General features: G+C 43.4%; 2 protein-coding genes across 2 annotated transcripts in view; both read right to left on the bottom strand.

The window, feature by feature from the left end:
- Positions 1–2,266: 2,266 nt before the first annotated feature.
- LOC110537233 (fibroblast growth factor receptor homolog 1-like) lies at positions 2,267–11,279 on the bottom strand. Its single transcript, XM_021623120.3, has 12 exons — positions 11,154–11,279; positions 7,528–7,675; positions 7,343–7,439; positions 6,953–7,205; positions 6,716–6,854; positions 5,238–5,336; positions 4,965–5,125; positions 4,701–4,838; positions 4,505–4,616; positions 3,942–4,041; positions 3,196–3,295; positions 2,267–3,057 (listed from the first exon to the last, which is right to left on the bottom strand). Exons 2-12 carry the CDS (start codon positions 7,673–7,675, stop codon positions 2,971–2,973), a joined length of 1,434 nt encoding a protein of 477 aa, XP_021478795.2. The 5' UTR covers positions 11,154–11,279; the 3' UTR covers positions 2,267–2,970.
- A 778-nt stretch (positions 11,280–12,057) lies between these two features.
- LOC110537234 (ubiquitin carboxyl-terminal hydrolase 32) overlaps positions 12,058–21,466 on the bottom strand; it is a 30,864-nt gene continuing 21,455 nt past the window's right edge. The window contains exons 19-34 of the mRNA XM_021623121.3: positions 21,347–21,421; positions 20,967–21,105; positions 20,688–20,793; positions 20,408–20,581; positions 19,901–20,075; positions 19,429–19,580; positions 19,212–19,329; positions 18,774–18,979; positions 18,476–18,660; positions 18,279–18,365; positions 18,068–18,188; positions 17,754–17,945; positions 17,333–17,576; positions 16,850–17,232; positions 16,621–16,713; positions 12,058–16,495 (exon numbers count right to left, since the gene is read on the bottom strand). Of these exons, the coding sequence (XP_021478796.3) occupies positions 16,322–16,495; positions 16,621–16,713; positions 16,850–17,232; positions 17,333–17,576; positions 17,754–17,945; positions 18,068–18,188; positions 18,279–18,365; positions 18,476–18,660; positions 18,774–18,979; positions 19,212–19,329; positions 19,429–19,580; positions 19,901–20,075; positions 20,408–20,581; positions 20,688–20,793; positions 20,967–21,105; positions 21,347–21,421 (2,624 nt within the window). The 3' untranslated portion in view covers positions 12,058–16,321. The remainder of the gene's footprint in view (positions 16,496–16,620; positions 16,714–16,849; positions 17,233–17,332; positions 17,577–17,753; positions 17,946–18,067; positions 18,189–18,278; positions 18,366–18,475; positions 18,661–18,773; positions 18,980–19,211; positions 19,330–19,428; positions 19,581–19,900; positions 20,076–20,407; positions 20,582–20,687; positions 20,794–20,966; positions 21,106–21,346; positions 21,422–21,466) is intronic.

The raw sequence follows: 21,466 nt of genomic DNA on the forward strand, positions 1-21,466 counted from the left end.
ATGTGCAAATTAGACGCGCATTTAGTCCATATATTACTAGCATATGCTGCAGCAAATGTAGGGGCCACAATGGAAATTAGTCCCTGACTTTATTGTGCAATCCCAGTCACTTTTACAATTATTTGTTTATACTGTAAATGTGTTTTTTTTACTGACAAATAAAATCAATCAATCAATCCAAACTGTCCAGCTGCAATTTGATAATTGGAAAGAGACCAAAAAGTTTAAGACATTCAGAGATTGTCAAGCCAAGCCTTTGATACTTGGTAAGCCTAAGGTAGGAAGGGATGTGTTTTCTGTTTGTCGAGACAGTATATTTGTTGTTGTGTTGAAAATGAAAACCGTGATATTGAAGACCCGAAGTCGGTATGTTTTGTTTATTGGTTGTATGGTGCATTGGCACATAAACCTGTTGGTGAAAGATTTGTTTCATATACACTGCTCAAAAAAATAAAGGGAACACTTAAACAACACAATGTAACTCCAAGTCAATCACACTTCTGTGAAATCAAACTGTCCACTTAGGAAGCAACACTGATTGACAATACATTTCACATGCTGTTGTGCAAATGGAATAGACAACAGGTGGAAATTATAGGCAATTAGCAAGACACCCCCAATAAAGGAGTGGTTCTGCAGGTGGTGACCACAGACCACTTCTCAGTTCCTATGCTTCCTGGCTGATGTTTTGGTCACTTATGAATGCTGGTGGTACTTTCACTCTAGTGGTAGCATGAGACGGAGTCTACAACCCACACAAGTGGCTCAGGTAGTGCAGCTCATCCAGGATGACACATCAATGCGAGCTGTGGCAAGAAGGTTTGCTGTGTCTGTCAGCGTAGTGTCCAGAGCATGGAGGCGCTACCAGGAGACAGGCCAGTACATCAGGAGACGTGGATGAGGCCGTAGGAGGGCAACAACCCAGCAGCAGGACCGCTACCTTCGCCTTTGTGCAAGGAGGAGCAGGAGGAGCACTGCCAGAGCCCTGCAAAATGACCTCCAGCAGGCCACAAATGTGCATGTGTCTGATCAAACGGTCAGAAACAGACTCCATGAGGGTGGTATGAGGGCCCGACGTCCACAGGTGGGTGTTGTGCTTACAGCCCAACACCGTGCAGGACGTTTGGCATTTGCCAGAGAACACCAAGATTGACAAATTCGCCACTGGCGCCCTGTGCTCTTCACAGATGAAAGCAGGTTCACACTGAGCACATGTGACAGACGTGACAGAGTCTGGAGACGCCGTGGAGAACGTTCTGCTGCCTGCAACATCTTCCAGCATGACCGGTTTGGTGGTGGGTCAGTCATGGTGTGGGGTGGCATTTCTTTGGGGGGCCGCACAGCCCTCCATGTGCTCGCCAGAGGTAGCCTGACTGCCATTAGGTACTGAGATGAGATCCTCAGACCCCTTGTGAGACCATATGCTGGTGCGGTTGTCCCTGGGTTCATCCTAATGCAAGACCTCATGTGTCTGGAGTGTGTCAGCAGTTCCTGCAAGAGGAAGGCATTGATGCTATGGACTGGCCCACCCGTTCCCCAGACCTGAATCCAATTGAGCACATCTGGGACATCATGTCTTGCTCCATCCACCAATGCCACGTTGCACCACAGACTACCACAGACTGTCCAGGAGTTGGCGGATGCTTTAGTCCAGGTCTGGGAGGAGATCCCTCAGGAGACCATCCGCCACCTCATCAGGAGGATGCCCAGGCATTGTAGGGAGGTCATACAGGCACGTGGAGGCCACACACTACTGAGCCTCATTTTGACTTGTTTTAAGGACATTACATCAAAGTTGGATCAGCCTGTAGTGTGGTTTTCCACTTTAATTTTGAGTGTGACTCCAAATCCAGACCTCCATGGGTTGATACATTTGATTTCCATTGATCATTTTTGTGTGATTTTGTTGTCAGCACATTCAACTATGTAAAGAAAAAAGTATTTAATAAGAACATTTCATTCATTCAGATCTAGGATGTGTTATTTTAGTGTTCCCGTTATTTTTTTGAGCAGTGTATTTTATATTATAAAATATGGCATCAAAATGTTGAAAATCTGATTCCCCCTAGCTGATCATTGTCTGCAACCGGCTTTGATCTTGAAGTAACGAAACAGGCAGGGAGAGTGAGCTCTTCTGTGGTTGTCAGCGAATCCTCAACCTTCTGGCCCATAGCCCTGCATGGCACAAACTGTGCCACAAAAACATGCAGAAGTGGCAAAGTTGATATCCACCTTTATAAACACAGGGTCACTACAGTTATTATTATTTTAGTTAATTCCATTTATTTACAGTACAAGGGGATGGTCATGCATTTATGACACCTGGAGTTGAACCAGGTGAAAGCTGTGATCTGATTGATTTCACTTGTTAAATCCACTTCAATCAGTGTAGCTGAATGGGAGAAGACATGTTAAAGAAGGATTTTTAAGCCTTGACAAGTGAGACATTGATTGTGTATGTGTGCTATTCTGTGAATGGGTGAATGGGCAAGACAAAATATTTAAGTGCCTATGAACAGGGTATGGTAGTAGGTGCCAGGCGCACCGGTTTGAGTGTCTCAAGAACTGCAACACTGCTGGGTTTTTCACTCTCAACAGTTTCCTATGTGTTTCAAAACTGGTCCACCACCCAAAGGACATCCAGCCAACTTGACACAACTGTGGGAAGCATTGGAGTGAACATGGGCCAGCATCCATGTGGAATGCTTTTGACACCTTGTAGTCTGCCCCGATGCCCCGATGAATTGAGGCTGTTCTGAGAGCAAAAGGAAGTGCAACTTAATATTAAATACCTGTTCCTAAAGTTTTGTCCACTCAGTTTAATGTCATTGTAGTAGACCTACTTCCCTAAGTAAAAGAAAAAGCAGATTTTGCAAACATGCACATCCAAACATGTTATGCATGAAGTAACTTGCACATATCAAAGCTGATCTATATACTGAGGCTTCACCTCTTCCTCTCTGCACATATTCAGTCGTAATGAAGGAGAGTAAGGCAGACTTGATCTTGGTCGCCATATCCAACATTGGCTAGTCTGTTGTTCACTTTGATGTAATCCTGCAGACAATATACAAACACAAATTACTGCATGGAAAGGTAACATTTTGCATGCCTAGATTGCCTCTTAAATACGTTTTTACAACAGAAAAGGATGGGAGATGCAAGGGGAACGGTAACTGAAAACGCCACACTCACTGCATCATCCTCCAGGATGTTCTCCAGGACACTGACTATGTTGTTGAAGGAGGGCCTTTGGGTGTAGGACTCCAGCCAGCAGTCCTTCATCATCTGCAGTCTAGAAGGAAAGGGATATGTGGCATAAACACTGGTGTAACTCAGGCAGTTGTTGTTGCCATCCTGTACCTGTCCCGCAGGTGTGATGTTAAGATGTACCGATCCTGTGCAGGTGCTGTTACACGTGGTCTGCCACTGTGAGGACGATCGGCTGTCCATCCTGTCTCCCTGTAGCGCTGTTTTAGGCTTCTCACAGTAAGGACATTGGAATTTATTGCTCTGGCCACATCTGCAGTCCTCATGCCTCCTTGCAGCATGCCTAAGGCACGTTCACGCAGACGAGCAGGGACCCTGGCCATCTTTCTTTTGGTGTTTTTCAGAGTCAGTAGAAAGGCCTCTTTAGTGTCCTAAGTTTTCATAACTGTGACCTAATTGCCTACCGTCTGTAAGCTGTTAGTGTCTTAATGACCGTTCCACAGGTGCATGTTCATTAATTGGGAAACAGTGTTTAAACCCTTTACAATGATATGTGAAGTTATTTGGATTTTTATGAATTATCTTTGAAAAACAGGGTTCTGAAAAGGGGACATTTCTTTCTTTTGCTAAGTTTACTAGCGCACCAGTATCATGCAAATACACATGAGCAGTCAGATATGCCTGGAAATATTCCATGTAAAAAAAGTTTCTGAAGGGGGATAATTACTCACATCTCTGGCCTACATGTCTCTGGTTCTGAGTTCCTGTGTCCAGAGCAGATGTAGCGCACCACCAACTCTAAAGTCTCCAGGTTGGGATATGGTAAGGTCCCTAAGATTAAGACGAATCATTACAGCACTGTTAAAAAATACATGGCAAATGGAAATCCAGTATGGATGGTGTTAAGAGCTAGATGGGAGGGGTTGAATGGAGCTGAAGGGTGGGACTAATAACAACAAGATCACAAATGTAAAATATACTGTGTCTGTAAAATTTATATATTTTCAAAACTTTTGTGAAACAGCAAAGTTAAACATCTACAATGTAGAAAATAGTGAAAATAAAGAAAAACCCTTGAATGAGTAGGTGTGTCCAAATTTTTAACTGATACTGTATACATTTACAAAAACTACATATTGGGGATTGGAAATGATGCAGACAATTACATTGATGGAAGCTACAATCTATCTTTAATATTAAATTTGATCTACCCCCTAAAAAAATGAAAATTCATTATTAATACGTTAGTGAATACATTTTTCTCAGTTAATCTCAGGTGCTCTTTCCATTTTACCAAATGTTTGCATCTCCCACAGCACAATGCCAAATGCCCAGACATCCCCTTTGAAGCTGTAGTAGTTGTTTCTGAAGTACTCTGGGGGATACCAACGCAGGGGCACCTTTTGCTGCGAACAGAACCAAAAAGAACAGCCAAGTTAAATTATGCTCTGGTCACAACGCCTGGGTGACTCCAAGACAGTCCTCCTCACCAAGTGGTTTCCTTTGTGGCTGCTGCGACGGCTGCTCAAAAGAGTCAGGTCTTGGGCTAGTCCAAACTCCGCCAGCTTCACCTCTCTGGGGAAATGGTTAACCATGATGTTCCTCAGGGCTAGGTCACAGTGCACCACCTGTAGTATGAACCATTGTGCAACAGAGATTATGGGGACTGTAGTCAAATATGTATGTGTGGTGACCACAGACAAAAGTGAAATATATGACATTGTTGATGGATTTTTCAAATGATTCTAATGTACCATTTTAGAGCGCAGGTGTCTCATTGCATGGGCAATGTGATATGCTGCTGTGGTGAAGTGCTTTTGCAGATCACTGTCCCTGCTCAGTTGGTGTTGATTCACTTGCAGGAAACTTCGCAGGGTCCCACTGCTCACCGACTCCAGGATCAGCATGTAAGGAGCTGGAGTAAAGGAAAATGAAACGCACACAACACCACCTTACTGTATAACTTTTTGCCATGGTCCAAATTTCAGAAACAATGAATGCTTAATAAACGAGTCTGTGACTCTTACCCTGTGTGATGTTCCAGTCTAGCAGCTGCAGCACGTTCTTGTGGGTACCCAGCTTCCTCATGATGTTCACCTCCCTGGCTACCCTCCTGTGGGTAACCCCTACCGAGAACAAACCACGCTTATCAACTGTTTTGGTAGGTATAAGCTCCTGGGTGCATTTCAAACAGTAAATCTCTGATGGTGAGGGCTGTGATTGGTACATGTATTATTGTGAGGAGTACAGTGCATTGTCTTTTTGGTATTGACTAACAACGTTAAATAAACTCAGCAAAAAAATAAACGTCCTCAAACTGTCAACTGTTTATTTTCAGCAAACTTAACATGTGTAAATATTTGTATGAACATAACAAGATTCAACAACTGAGACATAAACTGAACAAGTTCCACAGACAAGTGACTAACAGAAATGGAATAATGTGTCCATGAACAAAGGGAGGGTCAAAATAAAAAATAACAGTCAGTATCTGGTGTGGCCACCAGCTGCATTAGGTACTGCAGCGCATCTCCTCCTCATGGACTGCAACAGATTTGCCAGTTCTTGCTGTGAGATGTTACCCTACTCTTCCACCAAGACATTTCTGTCTAGCAGGAAATCATGCACAGAATGAGCAGTATGGCTGGTGGCATTGTCATGCTGGAGGGTCATGACAGGATGAGCCTGCAGGAAGGCTACCACATTAGGGAGGAGGATGTCTTCCCTATAACGCACAGCGTTGAGATTGCCTGCAATGACATCAAGCTCAGTCTGATGATGCTGTGACACACCGTCCCAGACCATGACGGACCCTCCACCTCCAAATCGATCCCGCTCCAGAGTACAGGCCTCGATGTAACGATTATTCCTTCGACAATAAACGCGAATCCGACAATCACCTCTGGTGAGAGAAAACCGCGACTCGTCGGTGAAGAGCACTTTTTGCCAGTCCTGTCTGGTCCAGTGATGGTGGGTTTGTGCCCATAGGCGACGTTGTTGCCGGTGATGTCTGGTGAGATGTTGTTACACGTGGTCTGCCACTGCAAGGACGATCAGCTGTCCGTCCTGTCTCCCTGTAGCGCTGTCTTAGGCGTCTCACAGTATGGACATTGCAATTTATTGCCCTGGCCACATCCGCATGCCTCCTTGCAGCATGCCTAAGGCACGTTCACGCAGGTGAGCAGGGACCCTGGCCAGCTTTCTTTTGGTGTTTTTCAGAGTCAGTAGAAAGGCCTCTTTAGTGTCCTAAGTGTTCATAACTGTGACCTTAATTGACTACTGTCTGTAAGCTGTTAGTGTCTTAACGACCATTCCACAGGTGCATGTTCATTAATTGTTTATGATTCATTGAACACGCATGGGAAACAGTGTTTAAAGCCTTTACAATTAAGATCTGTGAAGTTAATTTGTAAAAATCCAAATATCTTTGAAAGACAGGGTCCTGAAAAAGGGACGTTACTTTTTTAGCTGAGTTTAGTAGTAAGCTTGGTGGATTTGTCCTTACCCTCTTTGGTCATCTTGCAGGTGACAATGGAGTGACCCTTGCAGGTGCCACGCGTCATCTTAGCCTTGTAGTACACCCCTTCCCTCCCTGCTTTGATGAGTTGCTGCATGCCCAGCCCTGATGTGTTGAAGCAGGAACCCTGGGAAATTAAGTCCATGCTGTTACAACATTCTACAGCTAGATTTAAGTATGAGAATGTTATTTTACCCTGTAGCTTTTTCTTTAACCTGAGTTTACCGTTTGCTGTGGTCTCCAGAGAGACCTAGAAGCTGACTCGATTGTCTGCCTGAGCAGGGGAGTGGGCGAGCTAGTGTTCTGATACTCCTGTCCCAGAGTGACAGAGACAAGCTCTAGTGGGATTCTAGTCTCACGCACTAGACACTTTCTCAAGGTTAGGGGACTTAGAGCTGGGGGGTTGGATGGAGGAGCTCTGCCCAATAGACCCTCAACACCCTTCAGCTCTCGAATGGTGTGAATCAAAGTGCGATACCTGGAACGGGTATGAAGAAAGTTAGTTGTACTGTATATTACTGCATCCAGTATGGAATAAACACATCCGCTGCTGATACTGTATTAAGGAAAGGTACTCGTTTGATATGTTAACAAGTAGTTGAGCTATAAACTTACTTCATTGTCCACAGAATGGCCAGTAAAAGGACAATGGTAACAGTAAACCCAGAAATACCGATTAAAATGTAGAACATCCCATTAAATTTGACACCATCTGAGAAAAGACATATTCACCGTTACATCACAGCATGAGAAACCGGCATCAGTAAACTTCTCACATGACATATGATTATATGACTCACCTACTACAGGATCTGTTGAGAATGTATTATCAAGATAATGTATTATATTTGAAGGTCTTGTTACGTTGCTGATGAGGGAGGTTTCTGTGTGATTGTTGCTTGTATTCACATATGACATTGTTCTTTTGAGTGCGCACATTGCCTTCATCTGAGGAATCAAGAGCAAAAATGTGAAATGATGAGCAAGGAGTTGTTCTAAAGTCCCAATCCACATCGATGGGACCACAGTGGAGAAGGTGGAAAGCTTCAAGTTCATCAGCGTACACATCACTGATGATCTGAAATGGTCTACCCACACAAACAGTGTGTACCTCAGGAGGCTGAAGAAATTTGGCTTGGCCCCTAAGAACCTCAAACTTTTACAGGTGCACGATTGAGAGCATCCTGTCGGGCTATATCACTGCCTGATACGGCACCAGCAACCGCAAGGCTCTCCAGAGGGTGGTGCAGTCTGCCCAACGCATCACCGGGGGCACACTGCCTGCCCTCCAGGACACCTACAGCACCCAATGTCACAGGAAGGCTAAAAAGATCATTAAGGACATCAACCACCTAAGCCACGGCCTGTTCAACCCGCTATCATCCAGAAGGCAAAGGTCAGTACAGGTGCATCAAAGCTGGGACCAAGAGACTGAAAAACATATTCTATCTCAAGGCCATCAGACTGTTAAATAGCCATCACTAGCCAGCTACCACCCGGTTACTCAACCCTGCACCTTAGTAGCTGCTGCCCTATATAGATTGTCATGACGTGTCCCTTTCTGGGTATAGATCGGGGCTTCCCCCTCTCTGTCTCTCCTACACCCAGGTTCTGTCATCTCAGGTCGTAAATTCCTGGCGGAGACTCTCTTCCCCTTTTCATGCAGAGAGACCACAGAGTGAACAAAGGATTTCACATGGCCGAACCCCTAAATCCCCAAAATGGGAAAATTAAACAAAATGTCCACTTCTGAGAAGGTGGGAATGGTCCGTGGACACTTAACTTCTCTAGGGTAGGGGGCAGCGTTGGGAATTTTGGATGAAAAGCGTGCCCAAATTAAACTTCCTGCTACTCAGCCATAAAAGCTAGAATATGCATATAGTAGATTTGGATAGAAAACACTCTGAAGTTTCTAAAACAGTTTGAATGATGTCTGTGAGTATAACAGAACTTATATGGCAGGCAAAAACCGGAGAAAAAAATCCTACCAGGAAGTGGGAAATCTGAGGTTTGTAGTTTTTCAACTCTTAGCCTGCACAGTGTCTATGGGGTCATATTGCACTTCCTAAGGCTTCCACTAGATGTCAACAGTATTTAGAACATTGTTTGAGGCTTCTACTGTGAAGTGGGAGCGAATGAGACGGGATTGAGTCAGAGGCCTGCCAGAGAGGAACGAGCTCAGTCTTGCACGTTCACGTGAGAGCGAGTTCTGTTCCATTGCATTTCTAAAGACAAAGGAATTCCCCGGTTGGAACATTATTGAAGATTTATGTTAAAAACATCCTAAAGATTGATTCTATACATCGTTTGACATGTTTCTATATATGACTTTTCTTCTGAACTTTCGCCTGGACCTGCCCGCGCGTCGTGAGTTTGGATTTGTGAATTGAACGCGCTATCAAAAGGAGATATTTCAACATAAATGTTGGACATTGTCGAACAAAACAAACATTTATTGTGGAACTGGGATTCCTGGGAGTGCATTCTGATGAAGATCATCAAAAGTAAGTGAATATATATATATAATGTTTTTTCTGACTTCTGTTGACTCCAACATGGCGGATATCTGTTTGGCTTGATTTGTCGTCTGAGCGCCGTACTCAGATTATTGCATGGTTTTCTTTTTCCGTAAAGTTTAAAAAAAAAATCTGACACAGCGGTTGCATTAAGGAGAAGTGGATCTAAAATTCCATGCACAAGTTGTATGTTTTAGCAATGTTTATTATGAGTATTTCTATAAATTCATGTGGCTCTCTGCAAAATCACCGGATGTTAAGGCCTCCCGGGTGGCGCAGTGGTTAAGGGCGCTGTACTGCAGCGCCAGCTGTGCCATCAGAGTCCCTAGGTTCGCGCCCAGGCTCTGTCGTAACCGGCCGCGACCGGGACGTCCGTGGGGCGACGCACAATTGGCCTAGCGTGGAGTGGTTGAAAAACGAGTTTAATGACAACCTAAGTGTTTGTAAACTTCCGTCCTCAACTGTATATCTCTGAATGTGCACATTTCTCAATTATGATGTTTCCATCTAATTCTTGTATAAAATGAATGAGTTGAAGATGAAACTATTTGTGAAATGATGTAATGTGATGTTAAGCCTTTAATGTGATAGAATTGTATTCCCTTTAAAGTTTAACTAAGTCATTGGCCCGCCCCCGTGAGCACAGACATGATCAGGCATCATAGCCTTTTCTACTGTTACGAATAACCCCCCCCCCCCCCCCCCAAGGAAATCCTCTTCAGACCATGCGTACCTCTGTGTAAACTGACGTGGCACAGGTTTGAGTACCAAGACTAAGCAAACCCACCCGCGTGAGCTGTGATTGCGAATAGTTATTGAATTCCTAACCATACCACGTGGAGCATTGGCTACACGGCTGGAAATGGTTCAACTCTGAGACTACCGATCCCTACAGAATAAGAGCAAATCTTAGATACTAATTTCTAGTCTGCAGCTAGAAATTATGTAAACCTGGGATGCGAAGAGATCACGACGACACATGGGTGTAAATATATATCGATTGCAATTATTCCCGAATGAGTTAGTGTTCATGTGCAAAGGATTAGCATTTCAATAAATATAATTATCAACTGTGTGTAGTGATCCCTTTTGTCTTTCCCACTCTTTCTGTCCACACCCACTTCCCTTTGTCCACCAAGCCATCATATTGGCTTAGCCCATTGGGGAATCTTCCCTATCCTTGTTAGCAACCTATCTACTGTTTGTTTTGTTTATGCATTTCTGTGATTATTTAGTTAGTAAATAAATGATTAAGCCAATTGGTGTATGGATGATTCATAGTAAAGGTTGTGTTCGCGGAGATAACCAACAATTTACGACGTTTGGAATGAGACTGGCGTGAGGTAAATAATAATTCATTAGTAGAAGACTAATTGATCAGATATGAAAATATCTGAAGAGTTATAACTTGGTAATCTGAAGATTTTCCTTGGTGCCCTGACTTCCTAGTTAATTAGGTTTACATGATTAGTTTAATCACGTAATAATAATTAGAGAATTGATTTGATAAAATAAATCTTCACTTTTAATGATGCCAAAGACACGACAGCATAGCCATGGAATCACTGGCCACTTTAATACTGGAACACTAGTCACTTTAATAATGTTTACATACTGCTTTACTCATCTTATATGTATATACTGTATTCTATTTTAGTCAATCCCACTCCGACATTGCTCGTCCTATCATTTATATATTTCTTAATTCCATTCTTTACTTCTAGATATGTGTATTGTTGTGAATTGTTAGATACTACTGCACTGTTGAAACTAGGAACACAAGCATTTCACTACACCCGCAATGTCTGTTAAATATATGTGTGACCAATAAAATGTTATTTGAAGTAGGAATAGAGCTATAATTAGTTTTTAATTAGTTATATTGAGCTGATATAGAGATGAGATCTTACCCATAGAGCCCATGCAGGTAGATATTCAAACACCTTCTATCCAAATTCATGTGAAATCTTTTCTATTGTGATCACTTTGTGGACCACCTACATATGTTCTTTACCTCACTTCCTGTTGTCCCTCACTCACAGGAAAGAGGAGCTTAGTCTTCAGCACCACTGTCTCGCTGCAACAATTTAGCTTTCAAGTCATCCTACAAGCATGCACTAGTATGAGCTTTTGGGTGACAAAAGAAGTGGCTGTTGATTAACACTTTATGACGGGCCACTTATTGTTTTAAATTAAACATTAAGAGTTAAAGCTGGAAATTTGGCCATGTGTAAAAAAATAAAATAAAAAGTTCCATTTAGTCATCTCTGTGGTTATCAAGCATGTGTGTCATGGAGTGCTATGAGGTGGGAGGCATTTCCCTGCAGTGCTCTGATGTTTACATTCACCAACAGTTACATATCTCTAAGGGGGATGGGGGCCGACATGGTGTCTATATTGTGGTTTCCTCATAGGAAGTACTTCTACAACAGTTCTTTGAGCTTTGCTTCTCGAACATATGTGGTCCTAAGGTTTATTAACTCCTGGGGATTACTATACAACAGACCATTCTGAGAATATTGTCTAGCTTAGGCTAGTTATGACAATGTTATTAAGTCATGACCATTATACATTTACATGACATTTTCCAAATTTTAAAAAAACCTTTATTTAACTAGGCAAGTCAGTTAAGAACAAATTCTTATTTTCAATGACGGCCTAGGACCAGTGGGTTAACTGCCTTGTTCAGGGGCAGAACAACAGATTTTTACCTTGTCAGCTTGGGATTCAATCTTGTAATCTTTCGGTTATTAGTCCAACCACTAGGCTACCTGCCACCGAATAAGTCTGTACAAGAAAAAGGGAGACAGGCTGTGTAGTTCATTGGCTGCTTTAATAGTTACAGAAACTAATTCACTTCATATACAAGGCAGATCTTTACAGTTCATATTCCAATACATCCTTTTTCCAAAAGTATTTATGTACATTTAAGTTTTTCCTCAAGGGTTATTGCAAAATACATTTTAAATGTAAACATTTTACAAAAGTACATGAAATTAATAAATTAAAAAACTAAAACTAAATAGACATAAAACAAAATAAATAAATCATTCAGTAGTTTTCACTGCATCAAGCTTTTCGGGGGGACAATTCTGAAAATGACCACGGCAATAGCCGGCTAATGTTAAGAATGTAAAATAATATATAATTATCAGGATGTGTATCATTATACCATCATAGGCCAGGTAGAGTTGGTAGGTTTCTGTCCAGCTGTTATAATCAGTAATTGATTCACCAAATAAAGCATATACCTCAACAAGACTTAAGAAATGAGAGCCGTGTATTGAAATGGATATACTATAGCTCACAGCCTAGAGTTTGATTTTTTTCTCCATCTGATTAGATTCAATTCAACTCCTATGTGTCACTATGTCAATATAGTTACAGTAAATACATCTTTCAAAGCTCAGAGGGAAAAGCTAGCTATTAAATTGTTGAATAACGGTAAGGTACAACTGCTCAAACTGTCAAATGTCCCACTCTGCCTAAATCAAATACCCAATACCCATGGCATTCAGAAAGATGCAACATTATTCACAACGTCCTTCGAATTTGTGAACTCATGACTTGCATTAGGGCTCCCGAGTGGCGCAGAATTTCATCATAACTGACTATAAACACCCTGGTTCGAATCCAGGCTGTATAACAACCATCCGTGATTGGGAGTCCCATAGGGCGGCGCACAATTGGTCCAGCGTCGTCTGGGTTTGGCCAGTGTAGGCAGTCATTGTAAATAAGAATTTCATCATAACTAACTTGCCTAGTTAAATAAAATATTGAGATAATGTACCGTTGAAGTCGGAAGTTTGCACTTAGGTTGGAGTCATTAAAACTCGTCTTTCAACCACTTCACAAATTTCTTGCTAAAAAAGTATAGTTTTGGCGAGCCGGTTAGGATATCTACTTTGTGCATGACCCAAATCATTTTCCCAACAATTGTTTACAGATTATTTCACTTAATCACAATTCCAGTGGGTCAGAAATGTACATACACTAAGTTGACTATGCCTTTAAACAGCTTGGAAAATTCCAGAAAATGTCATGGCTTTAGAAGCTTATGATAGGCTAATTGACATCATTTGAGTCAATTGGAGGTGAATCTGTGGATGTATTTCAAGGCCTACCTTCAAACTCAGTGCCTTTTTGCTTGAAATCATGGGGAAATCAAAAGAAATCAGCCAAGACCTCAGATTTTCTTTTGTAGACCTCTACAAGTCTGGTTCATCCCTGGGAGGAATTTCAAAATGCCTAACAGTACCACGTTCATCTGTACAAACAACAGTACGAAAGTATAAACACCATGGGACCACGCAGCCATCATACAGCCCAGGAAGGAGACGCGTTCTGTCTCCTAGAGATGACTGTACTTTGCTGCGAAAAGTGCAAATCAATCCCAGATCAACAGCAAAGGACCTTGTGAAGATGCTGGAGGAAACCAGTACAAAAGTTACTATATCCACAGTAAAACAAGTCCTATATCGACATAACCTGAAAGGCCGCTCAGCAAGGAAGAAGCCACTGCTCCAAAGCCGCCAGTAAAAAGCCAGACTACGGTTTGCAACTACACATGAGGACAAAGATCGTACTTTTTGGAGAAATGTCCTCTGGTCTGATGAAACAAAAATGCAACTGTTTGGCCTTGATGACCATCATTATGTTTGGAGGAAAAAGGAGGAGGCTTGCAAGCCGAAGAACACCAGCCCAACCGTGAAGCAGGGGGGGGGGGGGGCAGCATCATGTTGTGGGCTTTGCTGCAGGAGGGACTGGTGCACTTCCTCAAGATGCCATCTATTTTGTGAAGGAAAATGTGGAAATATTGAAGCAACATCTCAAGACATCTGTCAGGAAGTTAAAGCTTGGTCGCAAATGGGTCTTCCAAATGGACAATGACCCCAAGCATACTTCCAAAGTTGTGGCACAATGGCTTAAGGACAACAAAGTCAAGGTATTGGAGTGGCCCTCACAAAGCCCTGATCTCAATCCTATAGAAAATTTGACGGCAGAACTGAAAAAGCGTGTGCGAGCAAGGACTGAGTTTAAATGTATTTGGCTAAGGTGTATGTAAACTTCCAACTTCAACTGTATACACTACCGTTCAAAAGGGTCACTTAGAAATGTCCTTGTTTTTTTAAGGAAAAATCACATTTGACCATTAAAATAACATCATTGATCAGAAATACAGTGTAGACATTGTTAATGTCTTGTAGCTGGAAACGGCAGATTTTTTTAATGGAATATCTATATAGGTGTACAGAGGCCTAACCATCACATAGAAAACTATTTTGCAACTATGTTAGCACAGCTGAAAACAGTTGTTCTGATTAAAGAAGCAATAAAACTGTCCTTCTTTAGACTAGTCGAGCATCAGCATTTGTGGGTTCGATTACAGGCTCAAAATGGCCAGAAACAAATAACTTATTTCTGAAACTCATCAGTCTATTCTTGTTCTGAGAAATTAAAGCTATTCCAGATCTCGTACAACTCTGTGTCCCTTCACAGAACAGCGCAAACTGGCTCTAACCAGAATAGAAAGAGTGGGAGTCCCGTTGCACATCTGAGCAAGAGGACAAGTACATTAGTGTCTAGTTTGGGAAACAGACACATCACAAGTCCTCAACTGGCAGCTTCATTAAATAGTACCCGCAAAACACCAGTCTCAATGTCAACAGTGATGAGGCGACTCCGGGATGCTGGCCTTCTAGGCAGAGTTGCAAAGAAAAAGCCATATCTCAGACTGGCCAATAAAAATAAAAGATTAAGACAAGCAAAAGAACAGACAGTGGAACTCTGTCTAGAAGGCCAGCATCCCAGAATCGCCTCTTCCCTGTTGACGTTGCTGATAATGGGTCTCTGTACGCCTATGTAGATATTACATTAAAATAAATCTGCCGTTTCCAGCTACCGGGGCGGCAGGGTAGCCTAGTGGGTAGAGTGTTGGACTAGTAACCGAAAGGTTGCAAGTTCAAATCCCCGAGCTGACAAGGTACAAATCTGTCGTTCTGCCCCTGAACAGGCAGTTAACCCACTGTTCCTAGGCTGTCATTGAAAATAAGAATTTGTTCTTAACTGACTTGCCTGGTTAAATATATATTTTTGTATAACATTAACAATGTCTACACTGTATATCTTATCAATTTGATGTTATTTTAATGGACAAATAAACCGTGTAATTCTTTCAAAAACAGACATTTCTAAGTGACCTCAAACTTTTGAACGGTAATGTATATAAAGAATTGTGTTAAATTGGGCACAATGATACAGCCTGTTGGTGGCACTACTGTAATGACACGACTGTTGATGTGATAACATCACAATGTTGTGATGGAACAGACTGATATGTTGTTGGAATGGACCTGCACACAATTGGTACAAAGCAGACGCTACAGGAACATCCTCTCAGATCGGTGAGAGTCTGAGGCTTTGTTCTTAAAAGACCTGACACGATAAACAAACACAAAAGATACATTGCAATGTAAATACATAAATGTAGTTCAGAAACACTGAATATAATCCAGGCCTATCGGTCTGGAGTCTAAATCATTTACATTTGAGGAGGACAACAAAAAAGGGAATTTTAGAATTGGGACATTGCATTTGACTCCTGTCCAAAGCAGGGTATGATGAGGTAGTGAACACTTGCTTCTACTGCAATCATTTTTTTGTATTATTCAATGAGGGGATGTTTCTGCAGAGCGTACCAATCAATGTGTCGAAACATTAATGGCATATTGCAACTGGCATTGGTTTACAAACAAAAACACACACTCCCACATTTGTCACATTTGGGCTAGGACCAACACCATGGGCCTAAGCATTGTCACTCCCCAAAACAAACCAATACACAGCCCACCGTTTTGTTTGACATCGCAAGCGGGAAATACACTTGAGTACCATTACTTGAAAAAAAAGGTCCATCCACTATGAAGGTGTAAAAATGGTTGGTTGTCTACTTCTAACCACCAGGGATGATTTCTAAGCTTCAGCTCATCTCAACCTGAGAGATTTCAGTCAAATAGTAAGGTGGTTTTGTAGCACAAGCATGTCGATGAACCGGCAGCACATATCGACAGACAGTCCATTACTGAAGAACACAGTACTTCTTATAGTCAGACTCAAAGTCCTCGTCCATGCAAGTTGTGTCGGCCATCTTTTTGCCGTCAGTTTTGGGCATGAACAGAGAATAATCCACTTCCTGCTGCTCATAGAACAGGATATAGGCAGAGTCTGCATCAATCTCCTCTGACTGCAACTCCTGAACACAGAAAACACAGTGAGGATTGTTTATACTTGTGAACTTTAAATAACTGAGTTACAGATGACAATGGACACTGCATCACATAGCAGAGATATAAGTTCTGTTTTTGGCATACAGCTTACCTTACAGCTACTGTCGTTGTAACAGTACCACTTTTCATTTGGGTTTTTGGCGTATGTCACATAGTGGCCTCCTCCTAGGATCCCTGAATGGCACTGCAAACCCAAAAGTGATTGGGGGTTAGAGGATATTTCAGATGGTAGATAGACAGTTACTTTACTCTCAGGCTTCAGGCTAGGACAGTAAAATTCTTACAGAGAAAAACAAATATTTGACCCACTTAATACTTACTGAAATTGCATACAAGTTATACATGGGATCCAGGTCTCTTTGGCCCTGGGAGGCCTCCAGATCCATGCTGTTCTCGGTGTAGCCATTGCTGTTGAGCTCAGACACAGACTTTGTGTTGTCACATTCTCTGGCCATGTCCTCACCAGAGGTGGAGTCACTGAGGCCTTCTCCCATGCTCCCCATCCTCGTCCTGCTGGCCTCCAGCTCCATGGGGCTCTCCCTGCCACTGTCCAGGCTCTCCTTACTGAGGGACAGTTGGTACCTGCTTCCCGTGGGAAACACCAGACCACGGCCCTGCCTCCTGCCCTCACTCTCAGGGCTGCAGTTGGGACAGACGTCTCTGCTGAGGGGGGTGCTGACCATCCTCCCTGAGCACAGAGGGTCTGCAAACAGACACATATTCATAGAAGAACACCAGCCTCCTTAAAATAATATGTGGGATATGACAGGTACATCTGAAACGCGTCAAGATTTTATACAAACCTTTCCCATTGTTGAGAGTCAGGGCAGGGTTACAGACAGTGTCTCCACCCCCAGACCTTTTCACTCCTCCCTCTGTGTCATTTAGCTCCTCCCCCAGCTTATCCCTCCAGCTCTCTTGGCTTTGGTCTGCATCTCTTGGGGTCAGGAAAGCACTGGGGTCAAACGTCTCCATGGGAAACCTAACAATCTTCTGGGATTTGATCCACCGCCCATTCATAAACTGGAACCGTTTTAAATGAATTATCTGCAATTCAAATGGGCAGAATAAAGGAGTTTTAGAGTTTCAGACATAGCATTAAATGTTTGAGTTGGGGGTTATTCATGTATATTTCAATAGGTTTCAACTGTTGCCTATTGACACAAATATGAATAGGGAAAGGACAGGGAAGTTAACGCAGAGGGAATGAGCTCTATGTCTGACCAGGATGGGCGGCAGCCTCCACAGGTCCAGTTTCTTGGTAGCCAGGCGGTGGGTCTTGCACTTGGAGCAGTAGTAGAGCTCATCTTCTCCCAGCTCTTCCTCACTGGTAAAGGCCTGCAGACAGCTGTCCAGACTGATGGGCTCTGCCTGGGCCCTGCGACTCTGTTCCACACTGGGGTGCTCCTCCACGATCTGCAGGACAGACAAACATTACTTAGTGTATGACGTATATCCATTAGATATTGAATAGATACATTGATATGACCCCTAGGGTTCCATTGCTGCTGTTATCCCCAGCCTCATGTCTCTCTTACCCTCTCCTGAGAGGTCTGGTAGCGGAGGTGCAGAGCAGTGGGGTCCCAGTCCACAGCCATGAAGGCATTTCCCACAGCAGCCCTCTCATTGTTACACTCCACTGTGCAGCCTCTGCAGAACCTGAGGGGGACAACAATACAGGGTATCAATGAACAGATTCTCTATCTTCAACCGTATAGTGATATGTTGTACTGTGTGAGACTTAATTACCTGTACCATGGACACCAAGCGCAGGAGTTGCCATCTTTCTGTACCACGCGCAGGGTGAAGGGATACTGGTAGCCCATGCTGTCATCACTGTGTTCACACACACATACACACACCGATCAGCATCACACACCTGTACCTTTAGGAAAACACTGCAAAGCCACCTGTCAAAATACAGAGAGTGGTCTGGAGAGACTGACCAGTCCTGGGCGTGGTTGCTGGCCTCCTGAGGGGGCAAGGGACTGGCCAGGCGCGACACCTGGGTCCACACAGAATCATACAGGTCCCTGGTCCTGGTGTGGACTGTACACGGCACGATCAACGGCATCCCAAACAGGCTGGGGCGGTTCTTCTGACTGGACAGGAAGTATAACTCTGCCCGCATCTACGAAACAAACAAAAATGACACAGTTTAGAAGTGAGCATTATATAGACTTTGACTAATCTTGATGCACTGCTAATCTTCTCTCCATCTTTAGCCCATCCTGCAGTTCTTACCATCTTCCTGTGGATGGTGATAATGTACCCAGTGAAGGGGCTGTCTGATGGGAGCACCACGGGGCCGTCGGGGAGACCGTTAGCAAGGCTGCCCTCTGTGCCACAGGGAACCACAGTGCTGGGCATGCCCTTGGGGATCAGTCCCAGGTTCAGAGAGTTACTGTCAGTTGCCATGGTAGCGTTCCCATAGGCTAGTGCTTGAGCTTCTGGAGATGACACGAAGAACAAATGTTATACGTTATATTTTCCAGTGTCAAAGTATCTACCTTTTTTCATCTGTTTAATATAACCTGTGCATTTGTTTACATTCCAAGGTGTGTTTGGTTGCTACTTCTTTGGATTCTAAACCCCCTTTCATCACTTCTTACGGATTGCCTTTAAAAAAGGAATGAAAAGAGATGAAACGTCGCTAATGAACAGAAGAACCAATTGGTATACCATCTGTTTGTGTGGGAGTGGACACCACAGACGTGGGTGCACTTGGCACCGGGATCTCAAACGCACACAGGAAGCCGCTCACCGCCCGACGCACTTTCTGGTTGTCCAGTGGAAAATTCTAAAAATAGGGTAGACAATCATTAGTCTACGTGCAGACTGTGATATTGACAGTGTGATGGATGGATGTACAGTGTTGGAGGATAGATGACGGCCCCACCTTAATGTTGGAGGCATGTACTTCAGCCAGGAGGATCTGCTCAGGATTCAGGCAGCAGAGCTCACTCAGGAGTCTCTTCAGTGCTGTGTACTTCTCATCCGCATTGAGCCGGAGCCCATACCGCACTGGGCATGACCCATCCAGCTTAGTGACTGGACAGAGGAAGCAAAGAGCAAAGTGTTTCAGAGGCACAGGATCCAATATGCATTCCCTCAAAAGACAACAGGAACAAAATAGCTTTCTATTCAACACCACACTGTCACTGTAAAGCTCAGAGTACAGTAAAAGAAAGGGTGGACAGGCGACAGACTTCCTGAAACATATCTCCAATATGATGCTTATGTTTAATCTTTTGGAATGTATTTTCTGGATGTTGCACTGTAGTACTGTATACACTGCATTTCACTACACCCGCAATAAGATCTGCTAAATATGCGTATGTGACCAATACAATTTGATTTATAAGGCTCACCTATGATCTCTACGTGCATGGAGTTATCCATGGGCAGAGGGAGAGAGAGGAAGTTGAAGGGATCAAAGCGTGCACTGACGTGGCCACAGGTCTTGCACTTGACCTGTGACCTGAGCTGGCCATGGAACAGGTCCACCACAATGGAACGGTTTCTCCTCAGGTGATTCTCCCACGCCTGGGGGAACACAATTCACCATCACACCAGACAATAATATACGCCATTTAGCAGAACCTTTAAGCCAAAGCGACTCACAGTCATGCGTGCATACATTTCACGTTTGAGTGGTCCCCGGGAATTGAACCCACTACCCTGGCGTTACAAGTACCATGCTCTACCAAGTAAGCTACAAAGGATAACTTCTAGCAGTTCAAGATGATACAGAAATCTAATATTATACCTCCAAATCAACATTTATACTCCCAACAGCTACATGAGGTGATTCACCTGAGGCCTTATTTCTTGATCTCCCCACCATGACGATAGGAACAGTGTGTATGAACTCTGACCTCAGAAGCAACCTCCCAGTCTGGTCGTCCGTCGCTGTCCTTCAGCTCCACGTAGGGCTTCTCGTGAACACGGTTCAGGTCCTCGTGAAGGCCATCCAGCAGGAAGGCTAGCAGCTCCTGGGAGTCCTGCTGCTGGAAGCCATTGAACCGGGGAGCGTACTTCGCTATCGTCCACTGAGGGAAGAGACGGAGGACAAGGAGAAAATGGAAAAAGTACATTTAGGTTGGTCGTCTGTAGTGTTATTGGGGGGGTCAGTTGGAGGCTTGTTTGTGGACATACTCTGAGTTTCAGAGGGGCCAAGTTCTTCTGTGTTCCGCTCCACAACTCCTGAACCAGATCACCATAGCATTTGGCCATGTGACCCCGCATCCCAATTGGATTGGTCCTGTTATGGAGACAAACAGCACAAATTAAAAAGAAACTTGCACACTCATCTCTGCTTGCTGTGGATTTATTTGAACAATGTTCTGCCCAAAGAGTATAATAAGCATGTATAATAATACTTTCTTGTATAATAAGCATGCATTCTTTTAAGTCTAAAATAATGCACACACATACCTGTTGAGTTCGTAAAGGTGGTTTCCTGAGGTGAAGTAGTCTGTGAGAGGCTTGGTGTTGCTCACACACTGGATACTGGAGTTCATGAAGCACGTGTTGCCAAGGTTGCTCAGTCCAGTGGCACCTTTCTCAGTAGGGACTGTGAACAACAGCAGGAGGCAACAGTCTGAGGACGCTATTCAACCATCAAACGCTTCTACAGCAGTCAGTACGACCCCTTCAATATGTTTGGAGACCACAAAACAAGTACTGTCTGACAGACTTATCTATAATACACAAGTAGCAATCAGCCCAGTTAGTGTTAAATTATCAATAATGATTACATAATAGGAGTGCTAATGTTGTGTTGGTGCTGTAACTGTATGCAGTGATGGTCTTACCATTGTGTCTGTTCATCCTGTTGCTGTTAGCGATGAAAGACATCTCCTCTGGCCAGCTCATGTCCTTGTTCCGAACTGATGAAAACAAAAGTGTCTTCATCTACTCATCCTGACAATACA

The sequence above is a fragment of the Oncorhynchus mykiss genome, chromosome 12, assembly GCF_057628025.1.
Source record: "Oncorhynchus mykiss isolate SJ-2025 chromosome 12, ASM5762802v1, whole genome shotgun sequence".
NCBI classification, from domain to species: domain Eukaryota; kingdom Metazoa; phylum Chordata; class Actinopteri; order Salmoniformes; family Salmonidae; genus Oncorhynchus; species Oncorhynchus mykiss.

Coding starts and splice junctions, on each gene's coding strand:
- LOC110537233 (XM_021623120.3), bottom strand. CDS start 7,675: ATGAAGGCAATGTGCGCACTCAAAAGAACAATGTCATATGTGAATACA. Junction 6,855..6,952: donor TCTGGAGACCACAGCAAACG/GTAAACTCAGGT, acceptor TTAATTTCCCAG/GGTTCCTGCTTCAACACATC. Junction 3,296..3,941: donor GAGACATGTAGGCCAGAGAT/GTGAGTAATTAT, acceptor CTTTCCTTCTAG/ACTGCAGATGATGAAGGACT.